This window comes from Chaetura pelagica, unplaced genomic scaffold (assembly GCF_000747805.2).
Source record: "Chaetura pelagica isolate M959 unplaced genomic scaffold, ChaPel_1.0 scaffold147, whole genome shotgun sequence".
Classification (NCBI taxonomy): domain Eukaryota; kingdom Metazoa; phylum Chordata; class Aves; order Apodiformes; family Apodidae; genus Chaetura; species Chaetura pelagica.
This window is the reverse complement of record NW_009954194.1, coordinates 4217920-4229991: the sequence shown is the minus strand read 5'-3', so window position 1 is coordinate 4229991 and position 12072 is coordinate 4217920. Positions and strand designations below refer to the sequence as shown.

The following is a 12072-nucleotide window of genomic DNA, read 5'->3' as shown; positions in this document are numbered from 1 at the left end:
TTTTAGTGTGTTGGTAAGAAAGTTGTGAGCAAACTGCTGTGTAATTGAAAACACTATTGCAGTGTAAAATCCAAGTACTGTGTTTATAAACGCACATGGATACCCATGCAAGAAATTACTTCTGTGATTGTGCTTCCAGAAGGGTATGTCAAAAAGATATGCCTGGAAATCAGAATTTAATTAGTTACTATTTTATGAGGTTCATAACAAGTTTGTTAACCTTATATCTCTTAGTAAAAACCTGAGGCCAATAGGAATGTGAAAAGGAGCAATATGATATTGTCTCTAGTGCGGTAGTTGTATGCTGAGCATTAGCTTTCCACAGAAGTGTCTTCCTGGAAGCTGTAGGACCTGCTTAGTTCTCCTAAACTGTTAATGTTTACATTCAACAAAATAAATGGTTGTGATGACAAACTGGCTTCTTGGTGCACTATGTGATTTATTTATTTATTAATTATTACTTTGTCGCTTTAGGTGGTCATGCTAGTGATGATGATTTTGTAATACTTGTGAAATGTTCATTTGGGGAAACAGTCCTTCAAGTGTTTTGGCAAAGGAAATAACTAATCAAAAGACCCTAGTGTATTTCACTATGTTCAGTCTTTGCAGCTTTAGGCAACAGAAGCAGTGGAGACCATTTTCCTGAAGTCAAATTGAGAGCAGGAGATTAGAATCTTATTGTTAAAAACATATTTGAAGCTTGCCTTATAACAATTTAGATGTAATTTCAAACTATCAGTGGCTCTTGTTAATCTCATGAGATCAGTCAGAATTGCCCTAGATGTTAAATAAGACTAACAATCCATTTCTGCAAGGTACATTGAGCTGCATGCCTAAGAAGCATTCTATTAAGGGAATAAATTCTTATAAAATATTAAGTGGTATATAATAAACCTCAACATATAAGAGTATGTGATGTGCCAGAGTTATATTTTTTTTAATATTCAGCTCTCTCAGTGACCTGGTGTGTATAGAAATACAGTCACCCTGAAGTTAAGATTTTCTCAGAAAGTAGCATCAAATTAACTTACTCAGGAAAGACATAAATTACTTCTCAATAGAGTTAGTTCATCATTTTCTTCTACTTCTGTGAACTGGAGTAGTTGAACATGCAGGTCTGATGTAACTGTTAAACCTGCCTTTTACCAATTATGTACATTGGGATATCTGCCCTCAGGCTGTGAGTGCAGCTTCTTGTTCATTCATTCCTTCACCTTTTTAAAATGCCAGCTAAATGTTAAATTAGGCTTGGATTTTATTTCAACACTTGTTCTGTTTGTTTCAGAAATTCTTGACAAATGTCACAACTTTTCAATACTTTAGTATATTATTCTTAGTGTGTTACTTTTAACGTAATAACCCTGAAGAGCTTGTTTATCCTCTTGCACATTCTTGTATGTGAGAAGGAAAAAAAGAACAGTAGAATATATAAATGTAGTGAACAACGGGTAAAAACCCTAACTTTAAGCTTTTTTTAAAAAAAAATGTAAATATGATAATGTTTTAGATACTTCTGGCTGACGTTTCAAGGCTAACTAGTGGGCTGTGATATCCAGATTTCATTTATTTCTTGTGCAGCAATGGTGTGCAAATACTTTGCTGACAGAGAAAGACTCAGCCTTAATAATTTAGTAAAGACATTTAGATTTTAAATACATTTTCGTTTTTAGCTGGAAAATAATTTGATCTAGACTTAGTCAGACATATTAAGTGTTAGATACTGTTTTATTAAACAGAGCAAATTGGGCTGTTAAAATCCATTCAATTGTGATGGCTGTGAATTTTTGTGACTTGGGTCTTTAAAGGCATATTTAGTGGGGCCTTTTGAACCATGGAAAAAAAAACTAAAAGCAAAGAACAGGTGGTCAAATGGAAATGCAGTTCTCAAATAGAGTATGGAATAGGTTATATCACTTTCCTTCCTCCATAGCTTTGAGTTCCTTGTCATAAACACTGCATATTAGCCTGATGCTCACATTTTTAGCAGAGGGTAATTAGCTGCATACCAGTGAAGCTTATTGGCAGTTATTTGGGGTAATTAAATGTTTTCCTTCCCTTTCTCCATTGGGATTTGTATTACAGCACTCAAAATGGGATGATTTTGCAAGAAAGTTCCTAACTCTTTCCAGTGGAAAGATACAGTTTTGAGTTATGCTGGATAAATAAATATTTTTTAAATTACATAAAATATTTAACAGCATTAACACAAAATTGTATCTGTAAAGGCTTTAAAATATATGCTTAGCTGAAATGTATTAGTAAACAAGGGACTCATCTTGAACAAAAGTAAGGAACTTTAATATTCTGTGTAGCCTGAAGTGCTATTTATCCTTCAAAGATTTAGGAAAGCTTAATTTTTTATGTGTGGCCATTTTTATACTTGAATGTACAATGATGTCTGAAATATTCTGATTATTGAGGTTATTAATTTGTCTTATTTTTAAAATATATATAATTTTAATATTTTAATAATCTTCTTCATAGGATTCAAAATGGGTGGAAGAAAAGCAGCTGTTAATTAGAAAAAATCAGGAGTTGATAGAGAAGGTATGTATTCAGAATGTGGGAATATTTTTACAATTGTTGCCTTTTATCATTAAAGGAGTGGTAAAAGGAAATTAATGTACTAAGTTCTGGAACATCAAGATGAAAATTGCTTACTTTATTTTTCTCCTGAAACAGAAATTGAGACAGAAGTCTCAATTTCCATATGCTTTTAGTACTCTTTAGGAATGGAAGCTGCCCTTTATTGTGGAATTACAAGTTTTACAGCCAACAATAAACACAAGCCGGCTGATGGTTCTAATGTCCAACAAAGTACAGTCTAAACTATTAAGCCTAATGTGAAATCCTGTATTTTGTAAAACAGTTACACGAAGATTCTTACTGTCCTGATCACTATTAAAGCTGCTTGGCCCCTTCAGCCTTTTTTATCTTCCTTTTTTCCACACTGTCTGAGATACTCAGAACTGAGCATCCTTATTTTTCTTCAAGACACAGGTGGGAAAGTTAGCTAGTACTCAGAAATCAAAGAATTATTTTTATTAATTACTAGCTCAATGATAGTAATAATAGAAATAAGATAACCAAAGAATAATTCATAACTAAAAGTAGCTGCAGCTGGACTTAATTTATTCAGACACTACAGAGGTCCTTCATGTGCACTAAAGAGTAGATGTCTAGATCTGAAAAGACAATGAGAACAGTCTACCCAAATGTTAATGTAATCCAGTCTCATTCACATGATTTTAACAGAAAGCTTGTATTGCTTAACACATTTAGATATAATATTTATACCACTTTTCATACTACTTTGAGATTACTATTCTAGGAGATCGCTGACCATTTTTTGCTGACAGTTCTCACAAGCACTTTCTAATGTGATGTTTCTTCTTTATCTTCAAGACATGGCCCAACATCTGTTGAGAAACTGAAATAATTAGCAGTTTTGTTCAAACCTCTGGCCTGTAACTCTGTACAGTATCTTTTCCATCGCTTACGAGCTGTCATGATGTTGTGTTTTTCTCATAGATTTACAGAATGGAACAAGAAGAGCATCAGCTGAAGAACGAGGTGCAAGATGCAAAAGACCAGAATGAGCTGTTAGAATTCAGAGTGCTAGAGCTTGAAGTAAGAGATTCTCTCTGTTGCAAACTCTCAAATGGAGCAGAAATTATGTTTGAACCCAAGCTGAAATTCCTGTAAAGATTACTGATGTCTGGTGCATGTTTAAGGGAAATCACTTAGGTTTTTTTAACTGCTGTATCTTGGGATAATGAAATTGATGCCACTGCCTTAATGTGTTTTGGAGAGAGTGCTCACTAATGTTTATAAAGATGTAATATAGCTAATATATATTGCATATAGTTTGTTTTTAATCTAATAAAATATTTTGTTTTGCAATATTTTGCCTTTTTTATTTGTTTCATTTCCATAACTGCTCCTTTCCTGCATGTAAAATCACTTGGTATGTATACTACAGCCCTGGTTGGCATTGTTTAAATTAACACACTTTCTCACATTTTGCATGCAGTGATCTGACTAAAGATCTGACACATCCATCACATCAATGTATAATTGCTTTTAATTAAAATGATTTAACATGGACAACATTCATATGAAGTAAAATGATCTTAAAGCACATTTTGGTAGCAGTTTTGAAAGAATTTCTCTTACCTGAAATCAATTTTCTGATGGTATAAAATGGTCATGAACAGGAAATAATTGGCATCAGTCAAAGGAAAAAGGAAAAAAACCCTCTGAGTAGGTCAAAGTTAAAGTGGTGAAGCACAAGTACAACTTCTGTACATGAAAGCAGTATGTTGTGATATCAATCACATTCTATACAGTGACATTATTAGTTAATAACAATTTGAACATGTAGCCTGTGGTTACACTAGAAAGCAATTGTTCTCATCACCTTGTAAATGAGGCCCGTAGTAACAAAAATACTCATGTGTGTTGCACAGTTGCCACACAGTTGTATTGCCTGATAACACATTGTTCAGTTTCAAAGATCATCAGCATTCTTTACATCATTTAGAATAAACTCTCCAAGAAACCTGCCATTGTCAGTCCTCCATAATTTTCATCACCCAGCACGTTTCACCAAAAATCTTAGCATGTGTAACTTCTCTGGTAAACATAAAAATGTCATGTCTTCCTGTTATGTGATGTTCTGCTTTTTGCCTTTGACATTTCTAAATCTTTTTTTAATCCTTTACTTTATCAACCATATATTTTGATATAGCTCATTGTATTAAAAACTATTAATTAGTTTTCTAGAAATGTCAGTAGATGTTCAGAAAAAATAAAAATGCTTTCTGATAGATATCTTTATTAAGCAACTATACAGTGAAATATTGAACAATTTGGCATTTGAATTGGCAGTTACACTAGAAACTGCTTCCTAAGTGTAAGTGTTCTTAGAAGTAAAACAATCAAAAAAATTTTATTAGGAAAAGAAAAAAAGTGCTTCAGTACATCCTTCAGTAATGTCTTTTTCACATGGAGGAATACTATGAAAAGTAGCTTAGTGTGATAGGCTGAGTTTTGTCATGTGCCAAATCTTTAAGGACTTGTTTCACATAAAACAATTGAAGTATTTCTGTGTGATTGCAAGAGAAGGTTTTTTCCTTAGTAGGTGAGCAGATAGATACAAACAAGACTGACAATATGAATGCTCTAGTAAAATAATGAATGCTTCTGATAATGACAACAGTATTTTTTTGAGAGCAATTAGAATATTTCAGATGAAATTTAGGCTAGTGTAGAAAACATTTGTCTATGATTTAATGCAGGAAAATTCAAGTGAGTTTAATGCAATAAAATAAATAAACAAAAATCTAAAATGGTAAGCGAATTTGGACAAGAATGAATCTTCACTTTTTAAATTACAACAGCTCAGTCATTTAAGCCCATTTCAAAATTAGACAGTTAATGTAAAAATTACTTAAAATAGAGTCTATGAGGGGGAAAAAATGTGTAGGGTACAGAGATTTTTCCCTCTACATTTTGGTTTCAAGTTAGATTTAAGCTAGGTGATGAACAGGAGTTGCCATGACTTGTAACTTGCTGAAGTGAATGGATGCAACCCGCTCCCCATGTCACTTTGTGATTTGGGAAACTGGGCAATGCAGGGATGGTTGCAGAAATGAAAAAAAATGTGCAGTAGTTCTCTTTCATTACCTTGTCAGAAACTGAAACTCTTGTTGCCAGTGCCTCCTCTTGTAATATGGAGAGGAAATCTGATTTTCCTCACTTGTGTTCCCATAACCATAGAGAATTGAGAGCAAGACCCAGTGCCTTGGTTGCCCAGAGCCTTCAGTCCTTTCATTTTCACAAGCACATGAGAATTTAAGTGTAATTGCTTATTTGTTGTTTTACTGTATTTCTGCCTTCTGAAGAAATAATATCTTGGTATTTTGAAGAAAAACATGGAAGTAGATAAGCTGGATGAGTTTTAGAAATACTAAGGTTTAAATAAATGGGAAATAAGTTTTAGTTTTGGTGCAATGGACATTGTAAGTGCAGAGTAGTGCTGCCTTTCAGTATATTCTGCCATCCTGAGTTGGGCAGTGGGTAGGACTGGGGATTCTACATGCTCTAATAGAAAGGTTAACTGTAGAATATACAGAGAGCAGACTTACATCTTTAATTTTATTGAGAAAAATCTTCAGTGATATTACTATTTCATGATGAGTTTAAATGTTTTTCTGCAATTGTTCTTTGTCCCATGAAAGAAAGTAGTAATTAAATAAGGTTATAACCAATAAAAAAAGCCAGCAGAGTTTTTCAGGGCTCCAGTCAGTTACTTGGTCAGCGTGCAGGGGCTTCTGCACCCAAGAGTATTTGTTAACTTTGCAGAAACTCTGTGTGCATGCAGTCAGCTGGAAGTTAATGTCATTTTCGTGCTTATCTAAAGCCCAAATTCTTCACCTATGGTTAAAGTAGGAGGTAATATCATGTATTTGGAACGTACCTAGGAATCTGCATTTTAATGTACAAGCATGTTTTATGAAGGTGGGAATAAATGTCTACATATAATCACACATGTTGTTTTTAAACAAAATCTTTCCTCAGGAGAGAGAACGGAGGTCACCAGCATTTAATCTTCATATAACCACCTTTCCTGAAAACAATGGAAGTGCACTTCAACTGTTCTGTCAACAGGAAGGAATAAAGGTATATGTAGAGCACTAGTAACTGTTGGATAGCCAGGAACTTTTTGGAATGAGCAACCCAATTTTCATGGTTTGTCATCTTGCTGTAGGGAAGAAAATCTGAAAAAATAAATATAGTAAGAAAAGATATTTTTAACTGGGGAAAGGGTTTCATAAGGAGTTCATCAGTGAAAGTGAAGGCTGGTCAGTCAAGGTAATTTACAGTTCATCTAGGATAATGATGTAAAAACATTGCAGAAGAATGTGGATGTTTGTGATTAATTGTCAGGTTTGCCATAGTGCTTTTTCTTGATATAAAATGTTTTCATTTGAGGTCAGAAATATGACATTTACTTACTATTTTACACCCAATATAGTAGTGTTTCAACAACAGGCCAGGGTAGCTTTCCTGTGAGTAAATAAAGTGGAACATGTCTGTGTTACAGTCCATGGCACTCACTGGTAATTTATGCTTCTATTTGTGTTTACAAGTCCTCTTATAGAAGGCTTGTTTCTATTCAGTGCCTTAATAACCACAATCCTATTTGTGGTGCAAATAAAGTGAAATCATAGGCTGCATATTGCTAGGGAGCTGAGTTGTCTAAAAGAAAAAGGAGTTAAAACCTGATTCTTACCTGCAGGTTTAGTTGGTTAGTCCATTCGCATAGCACACCAGGAGCCACCAGTTTGCCTAGGAGAGCCTCCATGGAATGCCAGACCTCCTTTTTAGCTTATCTCTTATTCTAATTTGTATGTTGTCTGTAGTTCCTTCTCTTTTTTCAGATCTGTATCTCCATTGATGTATCTGCAAGGGCTACCCTTATCTGAGAAGTCCTGATGGTTTGAGCTATAAGCCAAGTGTATGAGATGATAATAGTTCCAATATTTTACAGTGGGAATATGAGAATATGTTTAGGGCCTTCTGATGAAACCACTGCTTGGGGAACTGAGCTTCAGCTTTCGAGAATTGATCTGCCAGGTAAATCCAACTCTCACCTTTGTCTGAAAGCCTGTAAAGAAACTTCTTCCTGAAGGTATTGATTTCCCATGAAGCCTTGATACATAATCTTCCCCACAAAACATAATTTTTTAGGTCTAGGCACTTAAAGAACTAGTTTCTTCTTACAGTACTTGAATAGAAATAAAACAGGTACAGCTTCATTTTTTTTTTTTTTTTTTTTCATTGTCTTCTGTTGTATTCCTAAACACAGATGTTTTTTTAAATCTACCTTTCAGTCCAGTTAGCTGGAAGCACAGGCAGTCAACTAATATTGGCATACTGAAATTGTTGACTTTTTGTATGTTTTCAGTGTATTTTGAAATTGTTAGCTATCAGTAGCAGATTAGATTCTAAAATGATGCAAAATCTGATTTGATTCTAAATCTTCCTATGTGCTTCATCATGGAAATAAATGAATTATAATTAGTATTTCTGGCTCAATAAGTGCAAGAATGTATTGAATTCCATTCCTCATTAGTGTAACTGATCAGCTGAAGAAGTTTTCACTCACCATTATCATTGCTGATCATAACCCATAGTTTTGTTTTTAACACCAGCCCAAACACAAGTGTGTATTAAGCTCTTCACCATTCTAAACTTATTGATGTGCACTCTCTAATAGCTAATGCAATGTTTGAAGACTGCTGAAGTGCCTGGGGAGCAGGAGGGGACTTCTCAGGATAGACCAACTTGAACACATTATTCCTTTTTTTGGAGCCAGAATTGATTACTTTGTTGAATCTGTCTCATATCTTTGGTCTTCAGGACATTTTTAATTCTTATTAAAGCTTCCTAATTGGAGTCTATGAGGTATAGAATTATGAGCAAATATATTCTGGTGTAGTTATGTCATTTTCAAGCATGGCTAATTTAGCTTTAAAAAAGGTAATAAAAATTGATCATCCTGACTACCCACATAAGGCAGTTGTACAAGACACAGGTAAAAACTATCATGTTACTGTGGGCAATGTAAGTAGTGAGCCAAAACACAGCCCTCTGAAATGGTGGCCCCTTCTGACAGGTGCTGAATATGAGCAGAAGCTGAGGGTGACAGCAAGGCTGTCTTGCTTTATGCATGTGCTTTAGGCATTTTGGACTAACATAAGCTGGTCCTTGTCTATGTTCTACCTTCAAAGAGTATGGCTGCACATAAGTGGTTGATGGGAATGATCCCTGGTCCAGATTAACTTGTGGACCACACTTGAGATAGTTCAGGAAAATACAATTACTGCAGGTTAAACAATTCCATTAACATTTCCAAAACTTCTGGTGCCTAGGAATGATCCCTGGTACTGTGTAAAGTATAGACATTGTGTGAATTAGTTCCTCTCTTTTTTTGTTGTTGTATCAGAGGAGTGTTTTTCTTTATTTCAGTGACTGAATCTTAATAAGGATGGGTTGTTCGCTGCTTTATGCGGATCTGGGGACTGACTGGCAGAGAAATGTGGCTTTTTGCTCACAGAAATTGTGAGCTGATAGTGTTTGGAGGAGCAGGTTCAGTCCACCATGTGTATTCCCTTCTTCCCCTGTAAGGCTGATTTGAACCTCCACTCTTTTGTTTACCCAAGAAAATAAAAAATAAACCACCAACAAACCTTCACTATTATAGTTTTCATACTCTCTGTTATTTAAATTCCTGTAGCTTGATGTGTTTGATGCTCCACTCCAAACAAACAGAAAAAACCAAGCCTTTAAGCCTGTTTATCAGTTTTGATCTTTTGTCTCCATACATCAGCAGGACAGTAAATGTGAATCATACAGGAACATTCTGCCCCCATACACAGACATCCAGGTTGCTTGCTAAAATCAAGAATTACACTTTGTCTCTGAAAGTATCAGGAGCGGTTTTGTAACTGTGATGCGAAACAAATGTTTCATTTCTTTACATTTCAAGTCTTTTTGCATGCAGCAAAAATATGAAAGGTTACTAAAGGGTACATAAAGTGTAGCATATAAAAACTGTTTCTCACCTTCTATATAAAAAATGTGTTGAACATCTTTTTCAGGATGTGAATATATCTGAACTTATGAAGAAGCTAGATATTCTTGGAGATAATGGGGTAACAAATTTTTTATTTCCAATATACCTCTAGCTTTTATCTTATTTTAAAAGTGTTTTATTCTTATTTAAATTTATTTATTTTTTCCTCACAGCATTCAAGAAATGGCACAGAGTGATTTTTACATGCCTATATTTGTATGAATGTTATATATGGTTAGGTACTACTCCTACAAACTTGAAAGCAAATCTTTAAGTTAAGCTGATGCTAGTGAAAAGTGTGTTTTCACAAGATAGGATTTGATCTTGATTGAATGACATGAGGAAGAAGCACTGTACGGGGCAAAGAGAATAGATACCAAACAGGCTAGGGGAGAAAAATAAGGAAGTCAAAGCCAGACCAAATTATTCCTGAATATTTTCTCTTGAGTAGTTATAGTAGCACCTGCTACTGTGAAGGATGCCTCTGCCAGGAGTGGATTTTCTAGGAGAAAGGGCAAGGTTAACTGGTTCCTTTCCTCCCTCAATATTGCCAAATACAGTATAAAATCTTGATCAGGTGTTTGGAGCACAAACATCCATGGTGCTTGGTCCACTTTAAAGGTAGCTTTAACATTTTGAGGTGTTTATAATACAAATTTTAAACTCCACATTTGCTATTTGTATTGAAAGTTTTGTGGAGGTTTCTATACTACTTGCTCTTTGCTTTGTTTTCATTAATAGGAGTTCTAGCTCTGAAATGCATGAGGGGTAGGAGATTCACTTCCTGCAGGCCTGTAGTCCAGTGAACTGGCCTTTTTCCGGCTAGAAAAATGTGAAAGTCCCTAGCAGCAGCCACTTAATTTTTTATGAATAATTAACTGCTGCAAAAGTGGTGTGGGAGTGGTGTGCTGACACACAGCCTAAGTACCCTTGGTTTAGTTTTCAATACTTTCAATCATGGGATCCTTCCTAGTCATGTTTATAAGATGCTAAATTTTAAAGCTGATTTTTCTTTAAAGTACACTTAAAATTTATTGCTTGTGTTGAAGGATGGATTTCCAATCCAGTATAAAATGCATCTTTTTGTATTTTAGAACTTGAGAAATGAAGAACAGGTTGCAATAATCCAAGCTGTGACTGTACTTTCCCTCTGTGAAAAGGTAGAATTCAGTAAAGATTTTTGTCTGCCTAAGGACTGATTATGTCTTCTGTGATACCACATTGCTTTGCCAGGGAAGCATGGCTTTTCTGTTGAAGTTGTCTGAATTGGAGCATGTATTCATCCTCACATTACTTTGTTGGGATTGTGGTGTCTTGAGGTAAAGTAAAACTTATAAAATAAACCAAATTTAAAAATAAAAATGGGCTTTGGAGATACTCCCTTAGAAAAATGTACTAAACAGCCCCTTAATGAAAGAGACTTCATTCTCTGAAATGCCAATGTCCTCAGCTCTCTGGGAATAGTGTATTCTGGAAGTCATATCACCATGGTCCATTTGGACCTGTTTCTGTGTATGACTGAAAAAGCTCTGAGTGGTCTGTGGTCCTTTTCTCCATAAATTGCTGAGCACAGATAGCAAAAAAAGCAGGTTGTACAAGACAGGTAATCAGTCAGGTCACTCACTCAGTTCTGCAGGGCTAGTTCTTTACTCTTTCAATCACAGAGAGAATGTAATCTGTATATGATTAATTATGACATTTAGAACTAAGAAAAACTTGCCTTTTATCTGAAGAAACTTTGTCTGTCCTTTTCATAGGTTTCTACTGAATCTTTCCTAGATGCATATTTGAAATTCAGAATCAGTACTTCAAAATTGGAGCATTTTGTAGTAATTATTTTAAATTGTATTATTTTGATAATCTACTTATCTAAATATCTTAATGTAGATAATCTTAATTAGGTAATTTAATAATCACTGATTTAGGTGAATAATTGCTATAAGCAAAACAAAAATGAGGAAAAATGCTGTAACCCTTATGCTTTTCATTGCACTATAGCATTAGAGGAGGTGATGATCATAGCCCTTTACATCCAGTATGGAAAGTGGAAGAAACTCAATACACAAGGTTAAGGTAGAGAGCAAAACTGGCCAAACTTTAGGAACTGGACAGGGTTATTAATGACCAAGTAAACGAGCACTTGTGCAAAAAGGGCCACTGGAATTAGTGACTGTGTTTAATATGTGTTGGAATGGTTCAGAACAGATCAAATACTTTGTTAGCTCTAAACTGTTTCCACTAGCAACTGATCACAACAATAAGGGACTGGAAGCTTTGTCAACTGAAGTCCTTAGATGAATAAAAACAAACAACTATAATGGAGAATTTTTAATTTATTTCTGCTTAAGGTAGTCCGTAGTTTAATTTATTTTATTTTTTGACAAAATTTATGTCAGTTTCTACTACACCTTAATAGTGGGGGGGGTGGG

The 12072-nt window shown here is 34.7% G+C and overlaps 1 protein-coding gene across 1 annotated transcript in view; it reads left to right on the top strand.

The window, feature by feature from the left end:
- Positions 1 to 12072, top strand: part of JAKMIP1 (janus kinase and microtubule interacting protein 1) — a 72600-nt gene that overhangs the window by 36323 nt on the left and 24205 nt on the right. Inside the window, exons 11-15 of the mRNA XM_010003112.1 lie at positions 2485 to 2547; positions 3532 to 3630; positions 6583 to 6684; positions 9669 to 9722; positions 10738 to 10803. Coding sequence (XP_010001414.1) covers positions 2485 to 2547; positions 3532 to 3630; positions 6583 to 6684; positions 9669 to 9722; positions 10738 to 10803 — 384 coding nt within the window. The remainder of the gene's footprint in view (positions 1 to 2484; positions 2548 to 3531; positions 3631 to 6582; positions 6685 to 9668; positions 9723 to 10737; positions 10804 to 12072) is intronic.